Source organism: Poecile atricapillus, chromosome Z (assembly GCF_030490865.1).
Source record: "Poecile atricapillus isolate bPoeAtr1 chromosome Z, bPoeAtr1.hap1, whole genome shotgun sequence".
Taxonomy (NCBI): domain Eukaryota; kingdom Metazoa; phylum Chordata; class Aves; order Passeriformes; family Paridae; genus Poecile; species Poecile atricapillus.
In genome coordinates this window covers 64,823,368-64,850,089 of record NC_081289.1, presented here as the reverse complement: position 1 = coordinate 64,850,089, position 26,722 = coordinate 64,823,368, and the positions used below count along the sequence as shown (strand labels likewise).

The 26,722-nt window shown below is 40.7% G+C and overlaps 1 protein-coding gene across 2 annotated transcripts in view; it reads right to left on the bottom strand.

The window, feature by feature from the left end:
- LOC131572920 (low-density lipoprotein receptor-related protein 6) overlaps positions 1–26,722 on the bottom strand; it is a 114,755-nt gene that overhangs the window by 1,550 nt on the left and 86,483 nt on the right. Inside the window, exons 10-22 of one of the 2 annotated variants that reach the window (XM_058826365.1) lie at positions 25,728–25,954; positions 23,347–23,531; positions 21,319–21,645; positions 17,800–18,002; positions 14,928–15,139; positions 14,558–14,748; positions 10,205–10,414; positions 8,862–8,987; positions 7,261–7,497; positions 5,580–5,690; positions 3,564–3,794; positions 2,662–2,798; positions 1,385–1,482 (exon numbers count right to left, since the gene is read on the bottom strand). In XM_058826365.1, coding sequence (XP_058682348.1) covers positions 1,385–1,482; positions 2,662–2,798; positions 3,564–3,794; positions 5,580–5,690; positions 7,261–7,497; positions 8,862–8,987; positions 10,205–10,414; positions 14,558–14,748; positions 14,928–15,139; positions 17,800–18,002; positions 21,319–21,645; positions 23,347–23,531; positions 25,728–25,954 — 2,495 coding nt within the window. The remainder of the gene's footprint in view (positions 1–1,384; positions 1,483–2,661; positions 2,799–3,563; positions 3,795–5,579; positions 5,691–7,260; positions 7,498–8,861; positions 8,988–10,204; positions 10,415–14,557; positions 14,749–14,927; positions 15,140–17,799; positions 18,003–21,318; positions 21,646–23,346; positions 23,532–25,727; positions 25,955–26,722) is intronic. The other variant, XM_058826366.1, reaches the window with a different exon arrangement.

Genomic DNA, 26,722 nt, shown 5'->3' with positions numbered 1-26,722 from the left:
TTTCTGGATACTAACTTCCCCAGACAGACAGGAGAACAGAAAATTATCTGGCACACTCAGAGCATTCAGGAGAAGCATTCCTTAGAGAAATAACTGGGATGAAATTCTCAAAGGCTGCTACCACAAAACATCTTTTAAAATGAGCCCAAGATAGTTTCAAGGAAACAAATTAGAAGGGGAAATGCATGTTAACTACAACTCCCAGCATCACAGTCAGTGGTTGGGGACACAAAGGGGTGCAGCTTCTCTGTAGTCAAGTTAGAAGTAAGATCAGAAGCAGCAAGACCAGTGTTTATTTTTGGGTGAAGGAGCATTTGGAAAATATTGAACCCTATGCTACATCCCTAATATAATTTTTAATACTAAAAGTCACATCAGCTAACCAGTGGGTGACCTGTGCTGGTGCCTGAATTTGGGTTTTTTCATTAGAAAATTACATAATTTTAAAAGATTTTTCATATGGCTGCAAGGGACCATTATAAAACATCTGGTCTGACCTTCTGCACAACAGAGGCCATATTTTCTGCTAATGGAGAAGAGATGTCTGTTCAGCCCCAGAGACCTCATTATCCAAAGCCCCCAAAGGCTCTGTGTTAGGGAGGCACATATTTCAGACAAATACAGCACTCTTGTCACTGACCACATCTACTTGTGATGTGGGAGGGGTACCTTTACACCCTTGGGTAGCAGGGGTTTGGTTCATCTATTTTTGGTAATTTGTTATGAAATCATAACTAACTCCAGCATTCTTACAGGGAAGGTAAGAAGAATACATTCAAACAGATAAAATGCATGCCCATAAATACTAGTCAAGAGAATATAAAGCAAGGTTAGCAATAAAAGGTTAGCAATCTTTTCCAGATATTAACCCTTAATGTGTCAAACTAGAATTTCTGTGCTTTATCTAGACAACACTATTAATGTTACTTATCACCTATTACAATGCCTTTATATTGCCAACTTTTCCTCCACAGGGTATTTGCTTATAATTTCTAATAATTACATAACAAATCATTTACAACAGAAGCCTAAAAAAGGAAGGGTTCATTCCAGGGTAAGTTTTTTTGGCTCAAAATACTCATGGTGCTGAATTTTTTTGGCATGTAGCTAGTTTTGTGATGAGTGCTGTCATTCCCCCAAAGGAATATACTCCAGGGATGTAGCCACTGTATACCCACTTAAATGTATAATTTACCTCAAACAGTGCTGCACTTCTACATAGGCAGCAGTGACATGATACATGTGAGCCCATTTAAGCACCAGTTCAGTGCTTGCAGAATTAGGGCCTTTGATTGTAATTCTTATGGAGCAGAGGCTGCCTTTATTCTGCATTTTCTACACTAACTGCTTTGATCCTGACAGAAGCTATTGTAATAGTAATTACCTGTAGGATCTATGAGTAGATGGGCTGTTTGAAGAATAACCAAATTCCATGGTATAGTGTGAACGTTCAGTAGCTGGTGATGGTGGTGGGTTCAAAATCTAAGGAGTAAGAAAGGAAAAAAGCCACTTTTAAAAAGGAAAGAGACAAAGTAAACTTGGGAAAATGCCAGTTTATAATTTTTTAGCACTGTCTAACAGGAACCTTAAGTAAAGAACTGAACACATAGCCCTCCCAACAAACAGGATTTTTTTCCTGTTTATTCCCCAGCTCTTAAACAGACCCTGGAAATGCCATTTGTTGCCATTCCTATTGACTATTACTAAGCTCTTCTCAAAAAACGCTGACTGCTGTGGCTATTTTGACATAGCCAGTGCTGAAAAGTAAAGTTGCAGCCAGCTGTTCTATTCTAGATTGTCACTAGGGATACCACTGCCAAAGGCAGACTGGCAGATCTCTGCTCCTGCAAGCTGCAGTCCCGAAGTATTGCTCTGCTTAAAATACTTGCAGTGTGCTGGCCAAGGCAAGCATTCCTTCCCTATGCAGGCGTATTCTTACTCCATATATTTGGATTAATTTAAAACTGATTTTAAAGCCTGCTGGGTTGATTCTCAGAACTGAAAACACGCAGTTGAAGATTTCAGCCTTCACTGACCAAGCATGGGACTCTTTAACACTCAACCGTGTGGCTTGGTGAGCTCCATAAAAATACCCAAACCACCCACCATAGATGCTCGAAGCGAAGAGACAGGGAGCCCTCTAGGGCTGGCACCAACTGTTACACAGCAGTTAGTGCAGCATATTATCTATCTGTGATGGAGGGATGTTACAGAGTTGCAAAATATTTGCTTACTTATTTACCTGTCACTTGTAATACGCATGACACAAAGCTTCATTTTATTTCTTTGAAAGGTCTGTACAGAATCAACCTTAGTTTTACCTTCAGAGGCACATGGCAGAGTATAATGAAAGGAGATCTCTCTGCCAGAGCTGCTCAACATCTACAGGGATTTTTTTCATCTCCCCTGACATTCAATCTAACATCTTTTTTTCCTGGCACTGAGCTCACTCACAGCTTTTTTAATTAAGTGAAAATTTCTAGACCATTTTGGAAAAAGACAATCCTCTTCCCTTTCAAAATCACTTACTCCATACACAAACAAGTTTATTAGGCTAGAATTCTAAATCAAAACATTAATGTGTCAATTGATTAACCTTTAGAAAGACACTGTCAATTCCCTGAAAGCTATTAAAAGTTTATGAATAATAGAATTACTTACTGGAGGAAAGTAAGTGCCTTTGGTACTTGAAGAACTACTAGAGGAGGCTCCTGTAACATGGGCCCTGTCATAGGGTGGGCCACTGCTCCCTCCCATAATGCTGAGGGAGCTGATGACAGATTTACCTCGAGACATACCTGAAGAACAGAGACGTGTGTCAGTATTCAATTCTTCCTGAATTCACAGACAAAACGAAACTCAAAAAAAATAATCTGGAGGACAACAACAGCATAAGCACAGCTTGCAAACCCAAAATTAATTATCTTGGTTTTAAAATCAAATTAGGTTCCAAGATGAGCCTGTTGGATCTAAAAGCCACAAGTTACAGTACATATTTAATCAGTATATACAGAAGCAATGCATATAGATGAAGTGCAATATTGTGGTTAAGTTTTACTCTGTAAGCAGCAGTAGCATCATGTGCTTGGACTGGTGTTGGAAAACTCATCATTAAATTAAGCTGGGACCAAAGTTATTGCTGGTCATTACAGACTTGGCAAGAAGTCTCACAAGCATGCCAACTTAGTCTACAAATCTACCAAGAATGATTATATAATGTTTAAAGTCCCATGAATATAACTCTGTGTAACTTTACCCAGTACTGTTGTTTGCTGGTGCTACAACAGCCCAGAAAGGGGATTCTTTAGTAGCAAAATAAGATAATGCACAGTGCATGCATTTATTTGAGCTTAGGTTCTGCTAAGCACCTAAATGCTCATGAACAGCATAGGTAACATAGCAGTTCACTACTGTAAAGAAGGATGGCAACAAGCCTTGGCAGTCCTGGCTTCCCACACCTTCCAAGAACTGTATCAGGAGCAGACACTTCCTGTACACAGATGCACAGTATCCTCAAGTACAGCTGTGGGGTGCCAAAGAGAAGGATCACCTCCTTTACTTACCAGGGAGAGACCCTGACAGAGAGCTTGGATGAGGCACGTAGCCCAGAGGTACCGAGGCTGGCCCGTGCACCACGTAATCATTGGTCATGGTTTCCCCATCCCCCTTCATGCGTGGGCACAGCACCCTCTGGCAGATGAAGTACATTGCTCCCACCACAAAGACTGTAAGGATCACACCAATGATGGAGCCTATGGTGTTGTTGGGTTGTGGTGCAGGTTCCTCTGTTGTGTCTAAAAGGGAAAAGAGAAATCAGATCACGTAAGTTTAGACCAACATCAGTTTTTCTGGTATCTTTCCACTTTCCTCTTCTGCTGGCAGACAACAACTTTCAAACTAATATATGGGAGGAACAAACAGCCCCTACGACAGGTGCGTTCAGACTCTGAGTGTCCATACTGGCTACCTGAAGCCTCCTAAGATGACCTCCAAACATGCAATGAGGTTTTTCAGATCACAAATAACAGGAAATGAGCAGTACATGCAAGTGCAGGGGGAGTGATGAGCCAGGCCCCACTCTTGCTTCAGGCTGACAAGAAGAGCTTGCCTTTGAACTTGATGAACAAGACCTGCAGCCACGTCTCCAGATGACACTGTGCAGGGGACACCTCTTGTGCTTTTCTTGTTATTGAAGATGACAACAACTTTTCACGTCATACCTCAGTTATCCCTCAGTAACTGACTGGCACTCCCTTTTCTCAGCAGTGTAAAAATCAGTTATGTTGCATACCTTGAGTGTTCAGCAGTGGTGAATTTTGGGTTTGCTGCTGTTTGTTAAACCACCTAAACTATTCCACATCCGACCCAACCTTATGGTTACAGATACAGCTGAGCATCAGCCTGAGAGGTGACACCTTATAAAAAATTACACAACAGTCAAAATGAGTGGCTTTCCCTACAAGACCAATTCTAAGCAATGACATTTCTGGGAGTAACTGACAACCCCCTGCCTGTGCTCATGAATTTGACAAGAAAGGCAGACTTTAAAGTATTTTCCTGTTCTAGTCAGTGTTTTACATCTTATGCATTACTGAAAGCTTTTTCCTCAACACATTTTCTTCTCCCTGAACACCAAACCCACACTTGAACCAGCATGTAACAGTCTACAGAGATAAGTAAACAGTTCTGATCATAGTGAAAGAGGGATGGTGACAACTGCCATCTTATTCTGGGTGGGCCAGTTTTCCATCCTCTGTTACAAAACTGGAGAATACATAAACTCTAATAAAAAGGGAACTACACAAGCCTGTGATAATGTCACTAGTAACTTGGTCGCATGATAGAACATCTTTCAATACTCCTTCTTAAGATCAAGGGCCCAGCTCTGACTTTGCATTTTCAAGTTATCTATGTGCCAACTGTGATATATGGATCTCTAACACAAGATGAGATGTCCCTATTTACAATTTCTTTTAAAGCGCCAACAGTGAAAGTGAACTTTTGAGTTGGAATTTTAAAGGCAGTGCTTTTCTTGTAGAGCCCTGGAGATTTCAAGGTAGGGGATATTACATGTTCCAAGTCAGAAATCAAGCTCAGAATTACATCCTTTTAAGATTAAAAAAAAAAAAAAAAAAAGACATTTTAGAAGGTTTACTCTATAGACAGAGTGCTCCTCTGATTATAAAAGCACCTGCTATTAATTGCCTGGATAAGAAAACCATGAAGCAGGGAAGTTACATATGAATGCCTCATGCCAGTACATATTTTTTTAACATTGCACCAACTCAGCATATTAACACTATAGTAAAACAAACCTTTAACTTCTTGTAAAATTTTAAAAAGGTAAAAAGAAAAATAACTGGCATTCACTGCCTCAGAAACTACTTGTTCAGAATACTAATTATTTTTGTTAAACATTCCACCACATTGTGCGTTAATTGCATGACAGCAGTTATGAAGAGAAGCATTAATTCTGGGAACAACTAACTTAGTCTGCTTGGCAGAATAAAATCAAACTCATAGAAAAGGTTAGAAGCAAATTTTGGATGCTGCAACCAAGTCTCCAGCAGTACACTTACAGCATCCTTGTTCATCAGAGCTGTCACTGCAGTCCAGGTTGTGATCGCACTTCTTGCTTTTTCCGATGCACTGCCCACTGGCACAGCGGAACTGATCCGTTAAACACAGCACTGCAAAGAAGCCCCACACCAACAGTCAGCACCAGAAACTTCTTCTCTTGAAAATCATTAAGAAATAAAGACACCAAAACATACAATCAGAAGTATCTTGGGAGAGCTTGGAATGCTGTAAGCTTCATTTCTGGAAGTAGCCAGTGGCACGCAAAGTCCCTCATGTGAACCATGCAGAGCAAGTGACTCAGTGTTCTGTTGAGGATAGTGCACACTGGCACCTGGGCATTACTGACTGCTTACAGTAAGAACACTACAAGATAAAGTAATCCTCATCTAAAATAACTCAGAGGCCATTGAAAAGACAAGCAATTATCCCAGGACATGGTTATTGCAATATTACTATAAGAATCTCCAACCCTAAGCATTTACTGTAGTATAAGAGAGAAGAATTAAATTATAAAAATAAACCTGCCAAACCATGATAATAAAATTGTTTAAGAAAGATAAATGTCCTTCTTAATGTCCTTGTGCTCTTCCTGTAAACCAGAAAACTTCTCAATCATGAGACAATATAGTGAATTGATATTATATTTTTAAACTGAGATGAAGGACAGAATATAAAACTGTCAGTACATTGAAAACTGAAAGGTGCTGCAGGCAAGGTGCTCGCTGCTGCTGTTTCCACATATTCCTGCCTCCTGTTTCTCATAAGTCCAGAAATCCTTTTTTGCCTTCAACTGAATTAAGAAGTTAAACTAAAGGCTTTTCTGATTTGTAATCAATTTGAATACTCTCAGCAACAGGACCACTTTGAAGGTGATAAACAGCCCCTACTATGACATCTCCAGTTGCTGGATGACAGCTGGGAAGTTAACTTGCACATTTTCAGATGTTAGCATCTCAGCTGGCTATCAATCACCTGTGTAACAAGCATACAGGATTTTCAGCTCTATATTTTTGTTTGAACTGGAGCACATCTTTTGGAAAGAAATTTAAGGTCCTTGATTTAAGGACCTTTCAAGAGTGTCCACAAAGAAGGAAAATGCACTGAAAGGATATAAAGAAGAAGCATCCTTTCAAGCTTACAGGTTGTCCCTACAACTCTTCACTACATTTGCAATACAGAAAGGATGAATTTGCTCACATTTCATATTGGGCAGTGGTGGGGTGGTTTCAGATTCCACCAGCAAGACCTGTCCTTTCCAAAATGAACTTAATTCTCATTGTGTTGGCAACAGCACTTCCCTCTATGTAAAGATGGCTTAAATATTCTCTTTTGCTGTGCTCTATGGGAAGAAGAGGTCTTCAGAAATCTTTTCTGTCTCTCACTCCCACTTTATAGTTCACTCTCAGATACTAGGTTTTTAGAGCTTAAAATCATGCCATTTTTCATAGTACTTCTCACAAACAGCATTTAAGCCACTCTGACGGACATCCCTCTTATTTCCACTTCACAGGTAGAGAAACAAAAGTATGGAGTTACGAAATAATTTCTGTGTAGCAGACCCATTAAAACACTAGCAGAACCTTGGATCTTTTCAAATCCTTCTGAGCAATAGTGCTGGTACTTATCCCAGTGTCCCTGTGACAGGTACATTTCCATCCCACTTGGCAGTATCCTCTGTACCTTCGCAGTTCTTCTCATCCGAGTTGTCCTGACAATTGGCTTCCCCATTGCAGCGCAGGGCACTGTCGATGCACTGCCCACTCTCACACTGGAACTGGGTGTCAGAGCACACCGGGCAGTTCTTCTCATCACTGTGGTCTTCACACTCAGTGAACCCATCGCAGCGCCAGGCCACTGGGATGCAGTCAATCTCACCTGTGAAACAGGTGAACTGCTGAGGGGAGCATGTTGGTGGTTCTTTGAAAATCAAGCAAACAAACAGAAGTTAATAATCCAGGTGAACGAACAGCAGATTGGGACAGGTAAGGACAAGAGCTCAGCTGCTTTCCCATATCAAAGCAGCTGATGAACAATGTACCACATTGTAAGGTCACTTCCACAGGCACTGTGTTGACAGCCACTTTTGCAGACCTTGAGGCCAGTGTGACTGATGCAAGCTCACATCAACGGGAGCTTGACAGATAAAGAACAAGAAGAACAGAGAAACATGCACACTCAAAACCATTATTTTCTTCCCTTCCCAATTCAGACTATCACACCTTTCTCTTAGTAAGACTTCAAGTCACCACACTCTTCAACTCTCCCTTTTCTGCAACACCACTGTATACTCAGCCAATGGCTTACTCTCTTTTTCATGTTTGACAGTCATTGTATAGAAGATGTTAAAAGGATGTAATTTGCTGCAGATGGATGCACTGTGACTCAGTGTCTAGTTATGTGCCCTTGACAGCTCTATTCTGTCAAAATTATTTTAAAACAAAAAACTTCTCCATCTAGTCAAGTTCTACTACCTCAACACATCTGTTAGCTGTTATTTAACTTTTACACATTAACTGTTAATCTCAGGCAGTTAGTGTAGATTTTTTCCCTTTTTTTAATCCCTTTTTCCTCCCCCAGCTTGTTGGCCTAGTATTAAACTTGCTCTGAGAAAATGTCTGGATTATGTTAGTTCTTGTTCCATTGTGAGACCACACATTGCCTCGATGGTGAGATGATTGCACAATAAATCTATTCAGTCTGGTGGCACAAAGAGATCCAAGCACCAAAGAGCCTGTCCTCTCCCCCATTCCAGCCCCACCCCTGGAGACACCAGGGCATTGGCTACAGTGGCCATATTGCCATGGAAGGAGGCAACTTGCCCTTCTGGGACTGCAGTTCAGAAAGACATAGGGTGAGCTTGGGGAGGACAACAGAGAAAAACAAAACAGCATAGACTGCACAATGTGCCAGAATGTGAGAATCTACCACTGCCTGAAAAGGCTGAACATGGGGAGTGACAGCAAAAAGTAACAAAAATCATAAAATTAAAGAATCAAGTTGAAATAATTCAACTTAAGTTGAGTCTTAAGTGTGAGTTTTAAGTAGAAAGGGTGAACAGAAATCCTTATCCAACAGTAAGGGGTTATTTTCTTCTTCCCTTACTCCTTCTCAATACTTGCAGATTTAGCTGGAGGGTGGAGGGACAGAGGTGAGTCTGTACAGGTGTGTAACAGCACCTGGTGCACTGTCACATTCCTTTGGCTCAGAAGTCATCCCTGAAGATGGAGACCCTCCCCCGGCCAAAGCTAAAAGCCCAGTGACAGAACTTAGGAAAGACTCACCTCCGCAGGACAGCTCATCCTGCAGCAGCACCAGGTGCACAGGGCAAGAGCAGCGTGTGGTGCCATCCCCCTTGACAATGCAAATGTGGGAGCAGCCACCATTATCCTGAGAGCACGGATGTTGTCCTAGGATTTTAAAAACAAGAAAGACAGGGACGATTAGAAATTGCCACCTATTTTATGACCTTTCAATCATTTCTTCATTACCCCCTACCCCCTGGGGAGAAGATAAATGAAAAATCTCTGTTAATGTGGTATTTTGTTGTATTTCTCCCTTTACATACATCTATAATTATAATATACATTGGTAACTCTCCATGATCTGAAACTACTCTGAGAATTTATATTAAAACAGTACTCAAAGCATTTTGCTTCCTGTGTGAGGTAGCAGTAGTTCTCTGCAGCAAATAGTACATTAGTAATACAAAAAGATGTCTTGGATTCCATATTTCATTTTCTCTACCAAAGACCATTAAAAAAATAAACTTTTCTAATGTATGGATTCTAAAGCTTCCATGCTGTCTCTGAAACTCAAATTAACATGCTCTAGATAAATATGTCTCTTCATTTTAATGTTTAATAAGGACAACATACTTCTCTTGAAACTCCTGACAGATTCACTGAGATTAATAGCACACAAAACTAGTAGTAGTCTGCACTGATGTTTTAATTAAACATCCCCAGACATTTTTCTACATATTTCTCCAAGGCATGCACCACAGCCTGCCAACCAGGCCTATTTCCTTCAGGATGACAGCAACTCCATTGCTTTAACCATCCACCTCCTACCACTTAAGACGTGTGTGTGTGTAAAAGTGCAGCCACGATCAACACAAATTGCTATTTAATACACATTTCCTTTGTGCAATGCAACACTGCTCTTCTGTCAATTCACTTTCAGTATGAAATACCACCACCAAAAATTGTTCACTTTGCCTCCAAGGCAGGCAGTCCACTGAAACACTGACAGCTAGTGACAGGCCCTGAGAGCTGTGCTTGCCTAAACAGTGAACACCCTATAGCAATGCACTAGCATGATCCAGAAAGTCCTCTATTAGGGATAACAGGATGTTTCCACTGTGCCTAGAGACACTCAAATGCCAGGTGCCTGGATGGGACTACCAATCAAGTTGTCATCAGCAACAAAACATGATGCTGGGGTTGTGATAGATTTCCAGTCTATTGCCAAGTGCCTGAAGGAAACAACCTAACAGCACCGATACCAACTTCTGGCCCCTTCCATCTGCACTGATATTGATCAGCAACAAAGCACAACAGGCTCGTGTCTCTTGGCTCGAGTCTCACAGGCTCTGTTTGCACCTGCAAGCAGGAATTGCACTCACTGTATTCCTGCAGGTTGAGCTCCTTCACAGCATGGATGTCACTGAGTTGTGCAATACGGGCCTGGACCTTTGTACGTCCTTCTCGACCGGTCATATCAATCTTTTCAATCATCTGCTGCTGCTTGTCAATCCAGTACAGCCAGTTCTCAAATACAGTTAGTCCCACAGGCTGCAAGATATTGGAATCTTCCAAAACGATCCTGTTAGCACCTGCAGAAGGGAGAGAATGCTCTGGTTCAACTAGAAAAAACTATCAGAAACTTCTACGCTACACATCCCATTATTTTTCACTACTGGGTAAGCCTACTACAAAACCCCAGGCAATTCTGGGTCCTCTGATGCAAGACTAATAATGCATTTTGCAGACAGATGATCAAATTTTTTTTCTGCTTTCACCAAGAAGAGCGTTTTTGTGCTCAGAAAATATCTAGTGTATTTAAGAAGTAGTTGGAGCAGAGAGGCTCATCTCTCATGAGCCTTTACAGTTTCTTATCAATATGATGGAAATTGGTAATGCTTTTCATTCTTCTTTCCCTTTTAGGAGAGATTAATTGCTTTTTCTTACTATACAACAAGGAATAAGAAGATGGATTAGTGGCTTCAGCTAAACCATACAAGATAAAATCCAAGTGAAAGCAGGGTAATTAGGACTTCTCACATGAGTTATGAGATTAACACTTCTGACTTCCTCATGTTCTTTTCTTTCAGCTACGTTACCTTAATTGAGCTCCTAGTGCTAAATTTGGAATGCTCCTTTCTTCCTAGCAAAGACATACTTTCCTGAGTTCCTTTAGCAATCACCAGGAGCACACAAGAGGCCTTACACCTCAAGAGTGGTTGTTGATTTTTATGCCAGATGTTCTGGCACTAAATACAGTCAAGAGCAACTGTCACATTTCATGGTTAACTCACCACATGTAGAGAACACAGCCAACAGTTGTTTTAAAGGTATCACTAAAGTCTGTCTGAAGACAGTGAAGACTTTGTAACTCACACAGAAAAAAATGTTAGTCAAAATCTGAGGGCTCAGGAGAGAGACTTAATCCATGCTTCCTTTATTTACTATGATGACATTGTCATTAACAGTTAAATATTCAGTGAGTTGATCATATTCTGAACGCAAAATTAATTGTGAAGCACATAGAATCTGCTTCAATTTTGAGAAGCTGAAACAGGATCACACAAGTAAAGCTAAAACTTGAAAAATTACCTCTAAATCCTGGTATTTCTGATATCTGAGCTGTGCTTATTTTTAACTTTTACTACAGCAAACAATAAGTTTACATTGTTCATCCACAGAATGATGAAGTAAGTTTTTATATTTTTGTTCTGTAAAAATATACTGGAATAGCTCAATACCAGGGGGAAAAAACCTACCACATCTCTACCATACCCACAGAAGAAAACAGGACAGAAGACACATGTACTTTATGATTTTTTACTCTGAGTAAGTTCTATCCCACTCTACTTTCTTTAGTAGCAAGAAGGGGTTTTCTGCTTGTTGAGAATTTCATCAACATTATGTCAATGATGATGACTTAGAAATAAATTCAGCTATGAAAAATTTATTTATCTCCTTTTCACTAAATACACAGAGAGCTGAGAGTTAAGTAACCTTCCAAACATTTACCAAGCATTAAAACCTGAAGGAAAACATGGGAATTCAGATCAGCTAGGCTGGGCTCTCACCACCACTTTGGAGCAACACCAGCAATGATCTGATTAAGAAAAGATGTTGATGAATTCTGAAGGAGGTTATACCCAGACTGATGTAGAAATTATTAGACTGAGTGATGTAAGTCAACCTAAATAACTGCAACCATCCATTAAACCCCAATAACATGACTAATTCTATAGGGAAAAGGTAAGAAACACAAACCTGCATCTTGAGAAATAAAATTAAGCTGAGAATAGGGCAAAATGCAAAGAAGACAAGAAGGAATACAAAAGCTAAGACCTTGACCTACCTGAATGGAGTCTGTACATGCCCTGCTCTGCCATGCCCATGTCAATCAGCATGGCATTTTGCAGTATGTTCCTAAAGCTCTGAAGCTTGATCTTTTCACTCCCTTAATGTCTTAATCTTTCTTTTTAATACTTGTGACCAAGTGCAACTGACTATTTCTGGTAAACTGAGACACTAAAATCCCTTCTTCCATAAACCAACAATGAAACCTAAAGCTGACTCATCAGGGTGCTAGTCTGCTAGTCAGATGAAAGGGAGACATGATTAAGAGAAGCTTTGTCTCCTGGCATCACCATCCCCTTTTCAGCAGTACCTTTTAGAAAAAGACTTAAAACCAACCAAATAAATACAAAAATTAGGACACACCCATTGCTCATTCTATTTCCAAATAAAAATTACTTAATTCCAGAATCATTAGCCATTTCCAAATCACACTAACTATTCTGGAATAGAAGAACTAATTTCCAAATAGTTTCAATGGTAGGGAGCTAATTCCAGCTTTTCATAAACAACCCCTTAATCATGTGAAGAATCTGGTTAGCTTCAATAGGTTCTCCAATTTGGGCAGAATAACCAAGTCCTAACTGCATGCCTGAAGGACAGGGAGGAGAAGAAGGACTACATCACATAAAAGGCATCCTAGCTGTCCTTGTCTTTATGGGTACTGGCATCTACAGAATTGACAGAGCAAGAGTCTGAATGTTTTTAAGAAGCTAATACGCAGAAAAAATTGCTCTGCTGGTTAAAAGAGCTAATTAATCAGCATTCCTAAGCACAGGAATGCATCTCAGCAGTTAGCAATTTATCGTGGTGATTATAGCAATCTATTTGTGGTGCAAATACCAAAAAGCAAGAGAGGCTTTGGAATATTTTTCTTCGTGCTCTTCAAAATATGGTTTGCTTTTACTATTCAACATTGATGATTCAACAGCCACATCTTTAAGGAGAAAAAAAAGACCCCAAAACCAGAATCATTAAACCTAGACTGAATTAGAATTTAGACCCATCTTCTTGTCTGGTGTCCTAATTTCAGGCAGATAACAGACAGAGAAATAAAGCTCGTGTAATATTCTCACGCCTGTTACTCTACTCATGTAAACGCTGGATCTGGGACAGCTTGGAAAATACCAAGCAACACCACAGCACTTTTTTTTGTTGTTGCTCTTTAATAATTCACTAACTCAAGCTGTGTCTTGCATTTTAAAACAGTAAACAATCAGGATATCACAGTTCAGTAGTGACCCTGCATCTTCCAGTGACACACCACTGAGAAAAATTAGTCTTTCTGAGCTTTAATTCCAATCATCTAGAAAAAAAATCTTTGTTTTTGTCCAAAACCAAAATGTTTTCCAAAACAAAAGCTTATTCTAGGAACTTCATACAAGGATGAAAATCGAAGTGGTGTCAACAGGGTTCCATGCTGCTACTTTGAATGAAGGTACCATGTCATAAGTGGAAGACATTACCACAAACATTACTGCAAATTGTCAAAACTCCTGTTATGTTTTCAACTCTCACTTCCAGCAACAACATCCAGCCCAATCTGTATCACAAAGTAGTACTGATGCTACATGAGGCAGCTGAGCTGATCCAGCGGTTTGCTGGATTAGGCTAGTAAATGAAAGACATTTGTCTTTCTCACCCAATCTGGACCATATGATTTTCCCCTCTTCTCTTGCTCCACTTCTGGTTGCTTGCTGGACTCTTTCCTGAACCAGTGCAGCTTTCTAAGCCAACAGAACACCATTCTCGTATTTGTCATTTTCTGTATGATGTTGTTAGGTTATTGTCAAGTGGGCTGAATGAACTGGTAGAGGAGATCATATAAGCAGCATAACCAATCTTGGGGGAGCAGGCAAAGAATTCCACAGCTGGAAGAGGGAGATTTTTGTCTTTTGAGGACAGAGAGATGTTAGATCTCTTCTATCCTTCTCACACCTTTTTACCCCAAATGACAGGTACATAAGTAACCTGGACACCTGCTGCTTCAACTCTGCAGGACACATTTTTCCACTAACAGGGAGCTTTCCTCTGATTGATAGATTACTGCACCAAAAGCAATACATTTAAAAACAACCCTTTCTCTCCCCTTTCCAAAACTGCTGCTATTTATTCATCAACTAACTTTGTGAAACCACACTAAGGTTTTGCAGTGAGAAACTGAAGTAAATAGCATGTGTAGCAATTAATAATGCAAATCATGGAGTCATGAAACTGTAAAGACACGCTGCATGAATCATGCACATTCCCTGGCTGGGAATTCAGGGAGTGATTAGAATCATAGTACAGACTGTTTATAGTAGGAAGGAAAAGATGACACCTTTCTCTCTGCATTCCCCCACACCCACACCACATAAATGAATCACTGAATTAAGGTGCTACTCTACCTGAAAGGTCACTGCTTTCAATTCTGCGCAGATCCGAGTCAGCCCAGAACAACTTGCCCAGCTGGCTGTCAATAGCTAAGGCTATAGGCTTGCTCAAACCACTGAAAAAAAGGACTTCTCGCTCAGTTCCATCCAATGCTGCTCTCTCAATTTTAGGAGATCTTTCCTGGAGGTTGGTGAAATACATGTATCTGGAACAGAAATGATTAGAGGAAAAAAAAGGTTTATTTGATCTGTCCACATTTTTGCTATAAATCCAAGACATCTTAACAAATGTCAAAGTTGTTTTTCATTCTGACAAACAGAAAACAAGCTGCAGCAAGAAAACAACTTGATTCTCAAAACCCTAGGCCTGAATTTCCCCACATACCCTTTCTCTGGATTCACCACAATGGCTCTGGGCCTATCCTGATCCCCCTTGAGCACCACTCCCATGGGTCTCCCATCTAGGTGAGTCACGTTGATGACGTTGGTGGCCTCGCAGGTCCAGTAGATGTAGCGGCTGTAGATGTCAATGCTCAGGTCATAGGGCTGCATATCCAGGTTCTGATTGGGAACTGGACTTGTCACAACAGTGAGGCTCTACAAAGGAAAGAGAAACAACACACAGGAGAACATTTCATCTTAATCTAATGTGAATAACGTTATTTGCTATGGATGCACCATGTCTAACTACTGCTCAGAAAAAGGAGACAGCCAAAATACTAGCATAAATTAAGGAGAGACCCAGGTTCTGTTGCCACACCAACACCTTTGATAAGATGGTGATGCTTAGCCCTGATGGTTTGCTGTAATGGCAATCACACAAGCTGACTGCAGCTTGTACGACTTTGCGCGTTTGACCAGAAGTCCAAATTGTCACTGTGTTTAAGGTCCAGGGTCAGCTTCTGTATTTCCTCTCCTTTTTGACAACTCAAGAGTTCAGTTTGGATAGACCCAAAGCCAGAACACTTAACACTCTACATTAGAAACATACCACCACTAATTCCCAAAGCTGCAGCTGCGCAGAGAAAAACACAGGCAAGGTGAGGCCACACAGCACTTGAAATGCTTGCCTCATTCTTCTCCACCATTGCTGCCATCTCAGTTGGAGGACATGATGGTGGTTAATAAATGGAAGGCAGGTCTGCCAAAGATGGAAAGGACATCAGCAAGTGCATAACACTGACTTCAGAGTATTTCCAGCTAACACCTTACTAGTTCAAGGTCTTGCCTTCTAATCCTCCAGACTTCTGGAGTTGGAATGCATTTTCCTTCTTTTTTAATTATTATTATTATCTTTAGAAATAACCTAATCAACATTTTTCATAGACTTTTCTAAAATTCTGAAGAGGAATAACTAAATCACTAAATATAGCCTACATAAACATTTTGGAAGCCATGCTTATGAAATAAGCAGCCTCTACCCTCTCATCCCCAAATGAAAGTTCACCAGAAAATTTGCCTAACTTTATTTGGCTTGTCACCTCTATGAAATGGTGTGCCTGCAAGTCTTGCATTTGTTTATTCTGATGAAGCTGGCAATAACACAATGACTTTGACTACTTTTGAGTATTATTTAGATATTCCAAAATTAAAACCATTGCTAAATTAAGAGTTAAGGCTGAAGGGCATATAGCAGGATCCAACTACCACCACACCCATCACCAGAAACCACACTCTTAAAATTCAACTGAATATAGCATCTCTCTTATGTTGTGTTGCTCATCCTAGTTTCTCACTCCTCCCACATTCAAAAAAATCGGGAAGAAAAGATCTATTTTAGAATGCAAAACTGAGTAAGCAGTGACTGGTCACAGTAAACCTCACTAAACCTGCATATTGGGTTTGTATGGCCAGGTTTTGGTAGTAGGGGTGGGTAGGCTGTAGGGTTGGGTTCTATAGGGATGGGTTCTCTGAGAAGGTGCTGGAAGCTTCCCCCATGCCCAGCAGACCCAATGCCACTGAATCCAGGATGGTCCTGCCACCAGCCAAGGCTGGGCCAGTCAGGCATGGTGGTAATACCTCTGGGATAACATATTTAAGAAAAAAAATGTTATTGGGCAAAAGCAACTACAGTCAGAGAAGAGTGGAGTAAGAACATGTGAGAGGCACAGCCCTGCAGACACGAAGGGCAGTGAGGAAGTAGGGGCAGGACCTGCTCCAGGATTCTCCTGTGCCCTGCAGCCCATGGAGGGCATGGGGGTGGAGAGATCAGCCCCCGGAGGAGCCCTTGCTGGAGCAGGGGGATGCCCAAAGGAGGCTGTAACCCCATGGGAAACCCCATGGAGAGAAGAGCCCACACTGGAGCAGGTTTCCTGGTAGGATGTGTGACCCTGTGAGGGACCCAGGCTGCAGCAGCCTGTTCCTGAGGGACTGCACCCCATGGGAGGGACTCACACTGGAGCAGTTCATGAAGAAATGTAGTCCACAGGAAAGACTTGTCTTGGAGGGAGAAGTTCATGGAAGACTATCTCAGGTGCAAGTGACCCCACACTGGAGCAGGGAAAAGACTCCTCTCCACGAGGAGGAAACAGTGGCAGAACAAAATGTGATGAACAGACTGTAACCCCTTACCCCAGCTCATGAGCCTTTTGCTATATCTTGTCTCCCATGTCCAGTTGAGAGAGACATTACAGGATGGTTAGGGTGGGTATCTGCCCTCCAGCCAGGGTTGAGCTACCACAGCTGTATTACCTTTTGCCTTCTATCCTACTCTACTTTTTCTGTATTCTCCAGTCAAATAGATTTTCCCAAGCCTGCTACATCTTTTACAGGTTCAGTATGGTCACTCCATGCCCCAGTGATTTACAACTCTCTTCTTATCTGGTCCACAACCTGGGAGGTTCTAGACACAGTGGTGTGCTCACATAGTTCCCAGCCTCCTCGTTTCAGAGCATCTATCCCTGTACTCTGCTCACATACCTTTGTCACACCCCCCATATCTTCCAAGAACCTTCCTTTCCATGTTTTATATCTCAAATAAGGGCTTCAAACTGGTTCCAGACAAAACACAGCCTTGAGCAAATAATGTGCTGGTAACAATAGTGTCCTCAAGCTGGCCTTGGTTTTCCATGTTCTATTTACTGCTGCTCCTCCCAGATTTACTGACTGAGGACTCCAGAAAACTCCAGATTACACTTGTTTTGTCAAGGGACAGTAACCTACAGGGAAGTCTGTGCATTTAAATTATCCCCATACAATCAGTCATTGTTTGGCACAGGCATGCCAAATGTTCAGCAATTCCACCCCTCTCAGGATACCTGGCTGCCATCTTCCTGTGCCTTCCGGATGATGTTCTGCCGAGAGTCGATCCAGTACAACTGCTTATCCAGAGGGTCATAATCAATGGCTCGGACATTCCGGAGGCTGTGGATGGGGAGTATGATATCTGGGCTCTGCTGCTCATCTATCACCATGCGATTAATCGCATTCTTCTGACTGAACAACAGAAAGGTGGTAGGAGCTGGATGGGTTAAAAAAAGAAAAGGGGTTGGAAGGGTTACACGTGGCAATAACATTGGGCATTTTTGTTTAAGAATGACAACTACTATCCATAACCAGACATCTACTTAATTCCCTTTTTTCCCATTTCCTTTGTCAAAACCAACCAAAAAATCAAAACATAACAATCTCAACCTCTGATGAGTACAAAAAGCCTTTCAAATGACCTCTTTTTACTATAAATGTCTGTACATTAATGTGACAGGCAAAGATAAGATTTTTTAAGTGGCAGGACTAGTGAATGCAAAGACTTCTGTCAAAAGCATCTCAAAGAAGAATGGTCAATTATGCCTCTAAAAGAGCTGTCCATTTTCTAAAGGGGTCTCAGGGAAATGCAGCTCATCTATTTTGAAGTTGAACTCTTTGCTAGGTGCACTTCTACTTGTAGAGAAAGGTGAGAAAAAGCCAGCACCCGTTCCTTATTTAGACTTTTCAGGGAAAGAGATGGACAGTGATTCAGTCCTGCTCCCACAAATCCTCTTTTTGCCTGTACTGGAATGAGACAACTAATTCACAGGAAAATTTCTTAACTATGTGCAAGGCTGTGTTTTTGGAGAAAAATGTATTTGCTCTTCTTAATTCTATGTATCCTTACTATTTCTAGGTGGTTATCTGTGAATGACAACCTGTAGTGAGAAAAAGAAATCTGATATTCTGCCCAACAAAAATTTCCTGGACAAATGTTTGTTCTTCGTAATTGGAAATGCCAACAAAAAGTTGGTATTATATACTTTCAGCAGAAAGTAAGATCTCAACACCCCATACAGCTGTAGTTTACCAGCTGCAACTTACAGTAAATGCACAAAGCATTTAATACATCATTGAAAAAAAATTTTCTCTGTATTACATAACTGGGTCAGAAATCAGAGAAGGTAGTGAAAGCATTTTCCTTTTTCAGAGGGTTCTTTTCAATAATGCTCTGCCTGAAGCCACTGCTGTGCAAGATGGCACAAGAGCCAATTGCCAGAAATGCAGCTTGAAGCCTCCCTGAAGTTTGTACAACCAATTCTCTACAGCTCAAGTCTGGAGTGAGATTAGCTGTGGGACACTGCATTCATTTACCAGCCTGTAAAACAGGTAATGCAGCACCTGGGAAAAGGGAGGAAGCAAAAGTCTCCTGGAGAACATCATCACCTAGCTTTGTTATTTTAGCATATGCTTTGAACAGCTATTCTGAGTGCTGGAAAAGAGAAAAAAGGCAGGGAGGAGTTTCCTTGGAAACCAACACTGTCCTAACATCCTGTAACAATCAGGCCTAATTGCAAGGTATTTTTGCTTTCTGGAAAAGCTGTATTTTCCCTCCAAGCACTTCTCCAATAATTTAAGCTGCCTTCTACTTATCTCTAAACCGTAGAAGAAAGCACAAAAAACAAATAAAGGAAAGACAAATTTATATGAATGTGTATAGCAAAATAATGGATTCAGAAACATCAGAATTCTTACCAAGAAGTTATGATAGAAATGGAAAGGGAAAAAACTTAAGGTAAAACAATTGCAGGTAAACATGTAAGCACCTAAAATTATTTCTACTTTTCCCCAAAGACACCCTCTCACTTTCCAAGACTTAAAATTTTGAATTGATGGCTCATTATAAAAAGCAACAGCAGAATTTCTCCCCTTGAGACTCCACATCTCTGAAACAGTACCAATTTCAGAAATCCCTTTCCAGTTTTCATCATTCTCCCTCCCAATAGTCACATATTTTTACTGTATTTTTGGCAGCAGGCAAATGGACTGCATTGAGTATGTCTCCTGTGTAACCCTGCCTTCCAATTTCATCGCACGTGGTAGGTCTAAAGAGATCTCACCCAAGTGTAATTAAAAGAACCTATGCATGCATGAGCAGGGTATTCCAGAAAGGAGGACTTCTAACCAGGGCCTGGATTAATAATGTTCAGGAGTTACTGATAATACAGGCAAAAGAAAGTTAAAACAATTCATGCTCCAATTATAGTGTCCCAATAAAGGGAACTAAATTATATGCAGAGAGGCCTAAATCTCCAATTACCTAAAAATGAGAAGCTGAAAAGTTCCCAGGTTTGAATATGGCAGAGGAAAACTACTAATACCACACAAGGAGTCCTGAACTGTACCATGGAGAAATAGTTCTATTTGCTTGCAATGTATTTTCTATATTTTGCTCCTTGCTCTGTTTCTGGGAGCATTTGCAGAAGAAAAACATGACCTTTGATAATTCTACTGCTTTTTCTCCACTGGAAGTCAAATTCCTCCACCTAGAAGATCACAGTCACTATCAGAGAGGTGCCAGTCATGCCTCTAACTTGCACAAACATGTGAGAGTATCAGGGTGCAAGAATCCAGCTGTCATGCAAGGAGCCATTGTAATTAAAAAGGAGAGAAGTACAGAATACATGAGGAGAAGAAAAGCACAGTTTTTTGAGAAGCATGGTTTACAAAAAATGCCATGAAGTGGCATTTGTGGAACAATCTGCCCAGCTTTCAGCTTTAAGACAACAGCTGGATGTCTCTACTCATACATAATGAGGGTGAGATGCAATCTGACTGTACCATGAATCTCTTCACCCACTGACTAATGTGAATGACACCAGTGGAAATCAGCCATCCAGAGTTGCTGCCAAAATTATGAGAGCTTCATTGGCAGCCAGGTATTGAGAGATGGATAAATTATTTGGTTAGAAACTAATTACACACAGCCTGAGGGGCCTTGCGGTTTGTATTCTGCACAACAATAAAGAAAAATGGGGCTTGGCTGCACGGAGATGTGGAACCAGACTGCTGGGGAAGCCATGGAGCCCAACCCATCCTCACTGAGGAAAAATACTTGTAGAGGTCTGAGTGGCCCACCTCAGCATCTCATCAGCTAGCAAACACAGCTACTACAGAATGAAATCCTGACTCCATAAAAGCTACGCGAAATCTAGAATCCAGACTAAAGTATCACATATCCTTTATGCCAGGCAAGACTAGAAATATATAAGCAGATAAATAAACAAGCAAATAAGCACTTGAAGAGGGTCTGACAGAGACATAGAACCAAACCATTTTTAGCTTTCACATTTACACAGATGTAGCTGAGCCACTGGAAAAGTTCCCTAACAGCCATTCTTATTTAATTAAGATACTGGTATGTTGCAAGACTATTTTCTTTTCTGTTTTTTTGCTTTCAACATCCTATGTTGTCTTAAAACTCAGAAAGATACTACTACTGGAAAACTGTAAAACTCTACTTTCCTCCAAGTACAATGCTGGCTAAACACATACACTCCTGCATTTCCTTTTCATTCCTTATGGCTTACCACTGCAGGTCCTGTTGTCAGAGTTCAGGGAATAGTGAGCTGGGCAGCCACAGACAAACCCTCCCACGGGGACTGCCAGGCACAGGTGAGAGCAGTGACCATTGCTGGAGGCACACTCGTTCCAGCCTGCCTGCCTGGAGGAGTGGAAGACCAGGATGTCCATAACGTAATCTAAGTGCCCCTGGATGATGGTTCGGTTCTGGCCACTGGTCTTGTTGGCTCGTTCGATGCTGCGCCGGCTCCAGTCTGTCCAGTAAATGTAATCCTGGTACTGGGTCAGGCCAAAGGGGTGAGGCAAATCATCAGCTATGATCTCACGGTCAAGGCCTGTGTCCAGAAAGAAGGGAGAGAAAAAGCAGAGTTATATGGGCACAAGTAGTATACTGTTGAACACGTCTCCTGTCCAGAAAAGTTACCGTGCAATTAACTTTGAAGTTACTATTTCATCATTACAAGAGTAAATTACAAAGTAATGTACAGTAGTCAAAAGGAATCTCAGAGCCTATTACAGAAATGTGCTAATCCTGCTTGCCATTCACAGAAAAAAAGGTAGTTTACTGAAGAAAGAGTTTCCATTTAGAAAATTATCAGGGTTCTCAGAAAGATTCCGTCCTTTCCCCCCTTCCCAAAACTGACAGGATGCCTCTCAATTTAATGCAGGATCCTGGCACTGTATTTCCAGTTGAGCATCTCTTGCACCACACTTTTTCCACTGCTTATAAAAATAAAATTGTCGTGAGCTTAAGTAAATACTACATTGTATTATGAGAAAAATTAAATATACATGGCTAAACTAACCTGTCTCTGGAATGTCACAACAGGAAGGAACAGCCAGAAAGTCACGACAGGAAACAGCTAATTGTGTATACTATGGAAATGTTAAGAGATCTTAAGGAGCAGGACACGGCAGGGGGAAATTATTTCAACCGTGTTTTATCAACCACTTCATTATCATGGCACCTCCTGATGTGTAGTCACACAAAATGAACAGGAGATTATGAAGCAAGAAGTAATTCCCTCTTTGCACACAGGATGCAGAGCCCCACACTGCTGTCACCAGCCACAGGCACAGGGAAAAAGAAGCTCTAATGTCATGTCCAGTCCCACATTTTACAGGGAAATACGGAGCAGGCCTCCACAGCACACCAAAATACATGAGAAGCTGAAGAAAAGCTTTCCTATCACACATAATTCCCATATTACATTTTCTTATTTTGATCTTTTTCTAGCTTTGTTCCACTACTGCAAGCATACTGTTTAAAGCAGACTAACTCCTTTAGCGTTAAATACAAGCTAATTATTAATGCTTAAATATCAGTTGCTGTTAATGCTATTCTGAATAATTTAGCGTACAACAAGGCAGTTCCTTCCTGTGGGTGCTGAGAAGTTGAAACAAGGTGCTGTGCAAATCTGAGAGGGCCTAGGTTCTCCACACAGTACTCTGGGACAGTGAAAAAATAAAATATTCCACCTCCATTTAGCTGCAATTACCAGTTTATAAAATCATCACAGACCCCAGCACAAAACAACTCTCCTGCTGATATGCACTAGCCAGGAAAAGGTCCTTAACATGCAGAATACATGGGGAGGGAAATGCCTGAGGATACTAACAAAGATATAAAACCAAATTGTATTAAATTACATGTTGAATAAGCTGTTGTTATCTTCTTGTTGGCTTTCTTTACCTTTGTTACGTATTTTCTCGTGCTCTTGAGAGTAGTAAAACAAGATCCTTAAAAACACTGCAAGTTGATATCTTTGTCCTACATACAACTAGAAACATGTACACCTTGTGTAATTTCAACATTCTGAGCAACCCAATCACCTACAAGAAAATTGAGGCCTTGCTAACCACAGTGTTACATAAACATGAATTATAGAAACAAACATTAAAGGCGTGTGAGGTTTGTAAATTTTATTTTTGTCTTATCATGTGTATTTTTGCATTATTTAAGCCACAATTTGTCATGAGGGAGCTGCAAAAAGCAGCATTGCCTTCAGGATGCTGCCCAGGGCTCTAGGACTCACCTAACATGTTGGAGGACTCTATGAGGTTGGTGTCCAGGTCAGTCCAGTACAGGCGCCTCTTGGCGTAGTCAATGGTCAGGCCATTAGCACGTCCCACATTTGGGACCAACGTGGTCCTCTCACTGCCATCCATAGCAGCTCTGTCAATCTTTGGCTTGCCACCCCACTCAGTCCAGTACATGAACCTGATTAAAAGAACAGAAGAAAGAAAAAGAATTGCATTCATTCCAAGAGAACTCAAGAGGAAAAACAAAACAAAAATCCTCAGAAAGAATAAGAGAAAAAAAAAGTTGTAAATTCAAGCATTTATTAAGACCCATAGTGCTAAATGAGGGTTTTTTCCAAGGTACAGGCAAGAAACGGAGTCAAGTTTCCTCAAAATGCTTCCAACATTATTTTTTTCCACTTGGACCTAGATTTTCACTAGCAAGTTCTGTGTGACAACACTTTGGTAGTAACTAATCCATGCATGTCATTTAAGAGGCAGAGGCTGGCAGTCGGGCACCTTCATTTATACCTGGTTATTTAGCAGGGTGTTCTTCCAGAGCACTTACCTTCTGTTTCTAGGCAGTTGTCTCTCAAATGAAGGAACACAAAAAAGTAGATCTGCAGGGTACTTTTGTTAATAGTTGCCACTGCTCATGTCCACACAACTAAGTCAACCAGCCATGTAACAAGTGTCTTACATCTCAGGCAAGACGCACAAAACCGTATGGCATTTCCACTGGAGTAAAAATACAATTATTACGTACTCACATGCCAGCTTATGCCTCATTTGGAAGAAGGACAGACTTGCACATGTTTACATTTTCTTTAGGCACTGCACACTAGAATAGGATGCATATTTTCATATTATATATTTGATGGCTAGTTAGTCACTTTTTCCAAAATATTAAGCTGATACTATTCTTAAAAAAAGTGAGAGGCAGCTATCCAATATTTACACCTTTGGATTTTAATAACTCTAGTAACAAATCCCTGGGAAGTCTTTCAACCCAACTGCACAATAGGAAATGTAGCTTCAGAAACTGATGATCAAGGGGGAGTAGACACCAGGAACACTTGCAAATTTGTCTTAAAATTTTTGCAAGCACTTTGTGTATAAATTTTGCAAGCTGGACACAGCATGGAGCCAAGTGTTAGAATTGCCCCCATGGCAGCAATGCCTTGAAAACTTCCATTTAAAGTACAACTATATTGTATGTATACCTATATAAGTATACAGCTATACTATTTCTGTAAGGAAAAATAGGCATTCTGACTCAGGTAATTTTTTGAAGAGACAAAGCACTGAATGATGATAATCCTTGGGAAAAACCTACTTGCAGTGTAAAACTAGAATCATCCTTAGCAGCCTTTTGTTACAAATGAGTAACTGGATCTAAGAATCTGATGTTGAATCCCCATCCAGGCAACCACTGGCACATCAAGGCTGAATCCAATGCAGGATCCCACTGGAGGTGACCATTGCCACCACCTTGTTGAAATAAAGCAGAAGGAATGTGTTCTCTGCATTACTGTAGCTCTCAAAGTGTGACTGGGAACTGTGTTAATGTCATAACCCTTGCAAATGAAGTTCCCTCATTTGAAAAGTAATGCAATAATGGTATAACCTCAAAAAGTTTTTGCAGCAATTAGTTATTGTCAAGTGAGCATTTCATGGTAAAACAGCTATTTCAGAAGCTGAACAGTTAGCTTGACTTGTCCCATTCCTTCCCTCCTTTCCCTGTTTATTGCCCTACTTTTGCTATTACACTTAATCCAACTGAGAAGTTTCTTCTCAGAAAATCCTTCATTTGGGGCATAGGTGAATATAATTGTTTCCACTCCTTCCTCTTCCGTTGTCCATACAAACTAAAAGGTTTCCTTATCTGAACAAACACTTTCCTTATGCTCAGACATAAACTTCACTCTCCCACCTTCAAATTAAATCATTTAATACTTTTATTGGACCCTAACTTGTGATAAAAAGAATCCTAATTTTTAAAACGATAAATATATTCCTTTCAATGCTACAGTCCTTTTCTAATTAATGAATTCCATGAACCTAAAACTACTTTGATTATGTGGTTAATTAAAAAACTAAATATAAATCCCTTTCTAATGAGCTGCTCTGGGGTTTTTTTGGGTTATTTTTGGTTTTGGTTTGGTTTTTTTGGTTTTTTTTTGGTTTGTTTTTTCGGGCTGGGGTGGGGGGGGTGTTTAGTATTTTTAAGGATTATTCAGGACATTAAGAATGTATTTCTCTAAATTATCAGGTTCTATTCCCCAGCTCAGTTCCCTCAGGGTTTACAGGCAGTGCTTAACTACCATGCCCTAGAGGAAGAATTACAGTGTTGTTTTTCACTGTTCATAAACACAGAATTAAATCAGCAAGTTACCCTTCAGCAGGGTCCAGCGCCAGTGCCCGGGGACTGTCGAGATCTTTCCACACAAGCACCTGGCGGTGCTGCCCGTCCAGCTTGGACACCTCAATCCGGTTTGTGCCAGTGTCAGCCCAGTACAAATTCTTCCCCAGCCAGTCCACAGCCATGCCCTCGGGATAATCCAAGCCGAACTCCACGACATGTTCCAGCGCGCTGCCATTCATAAATGCTCTGCTGATGGTCTGCAGGGATACAAAGATACACAGGCAAATTAGAAATCTTACCAGTCTGTCACTGGGCTGCTTGTTTTCTTTGTTGAATTTTAAACACTTTCAGATTTTTGACATCTCATAGGAAAGAGGATCTTACAATATGCTACTTATTTGCAAAGCAAACAATGCTGTTATTCAGAAGTAATGATTTACTGCACTCTGTGAATGTATTCTGTGTCAATTACAATAGCATTTCACTGGGGAAATAAATGGGATAACTGGTCTGGTTGAATTAAGCATCTACATGACAAAGTGACCGTAATAACTCAGTGCCAACTTCGAGGGGGAGATATTTTGGCTCTCCCAGGACTATACAAAAGCATCAATGTTACAGCATGGAACACTATTTAAAGCAGCCTAATGAAAAAGTGCAGGGCAGAACAGCAAATAGAAAACAACCAAACGACTGATGAGTTCAGTAGGTTCAGTACTGATGGATAAATTTAATTTCACTAAGCATGATCTCTTCCAGCACTTTTATTCAAATACTTTTTTTAACTCTGCCATCAGGATCAGCCTGTGATAGCAGATACAGCCAGAATTCCATTTTAATAATATATTAGAATTTAGGCATTCCCTGATAGGCCTGAAAGTAAAAGACTAATGCTAGAATAGTACAGAATTCTTTTGGCAAACATGGGCTACCTTTCTATGTCCTCAGTATTCCTATCCGCACACACTCCTCATACTCATCAACCAGAAGTTAACAAATCCCTGATTTTGGTTTACTTCCTAGTT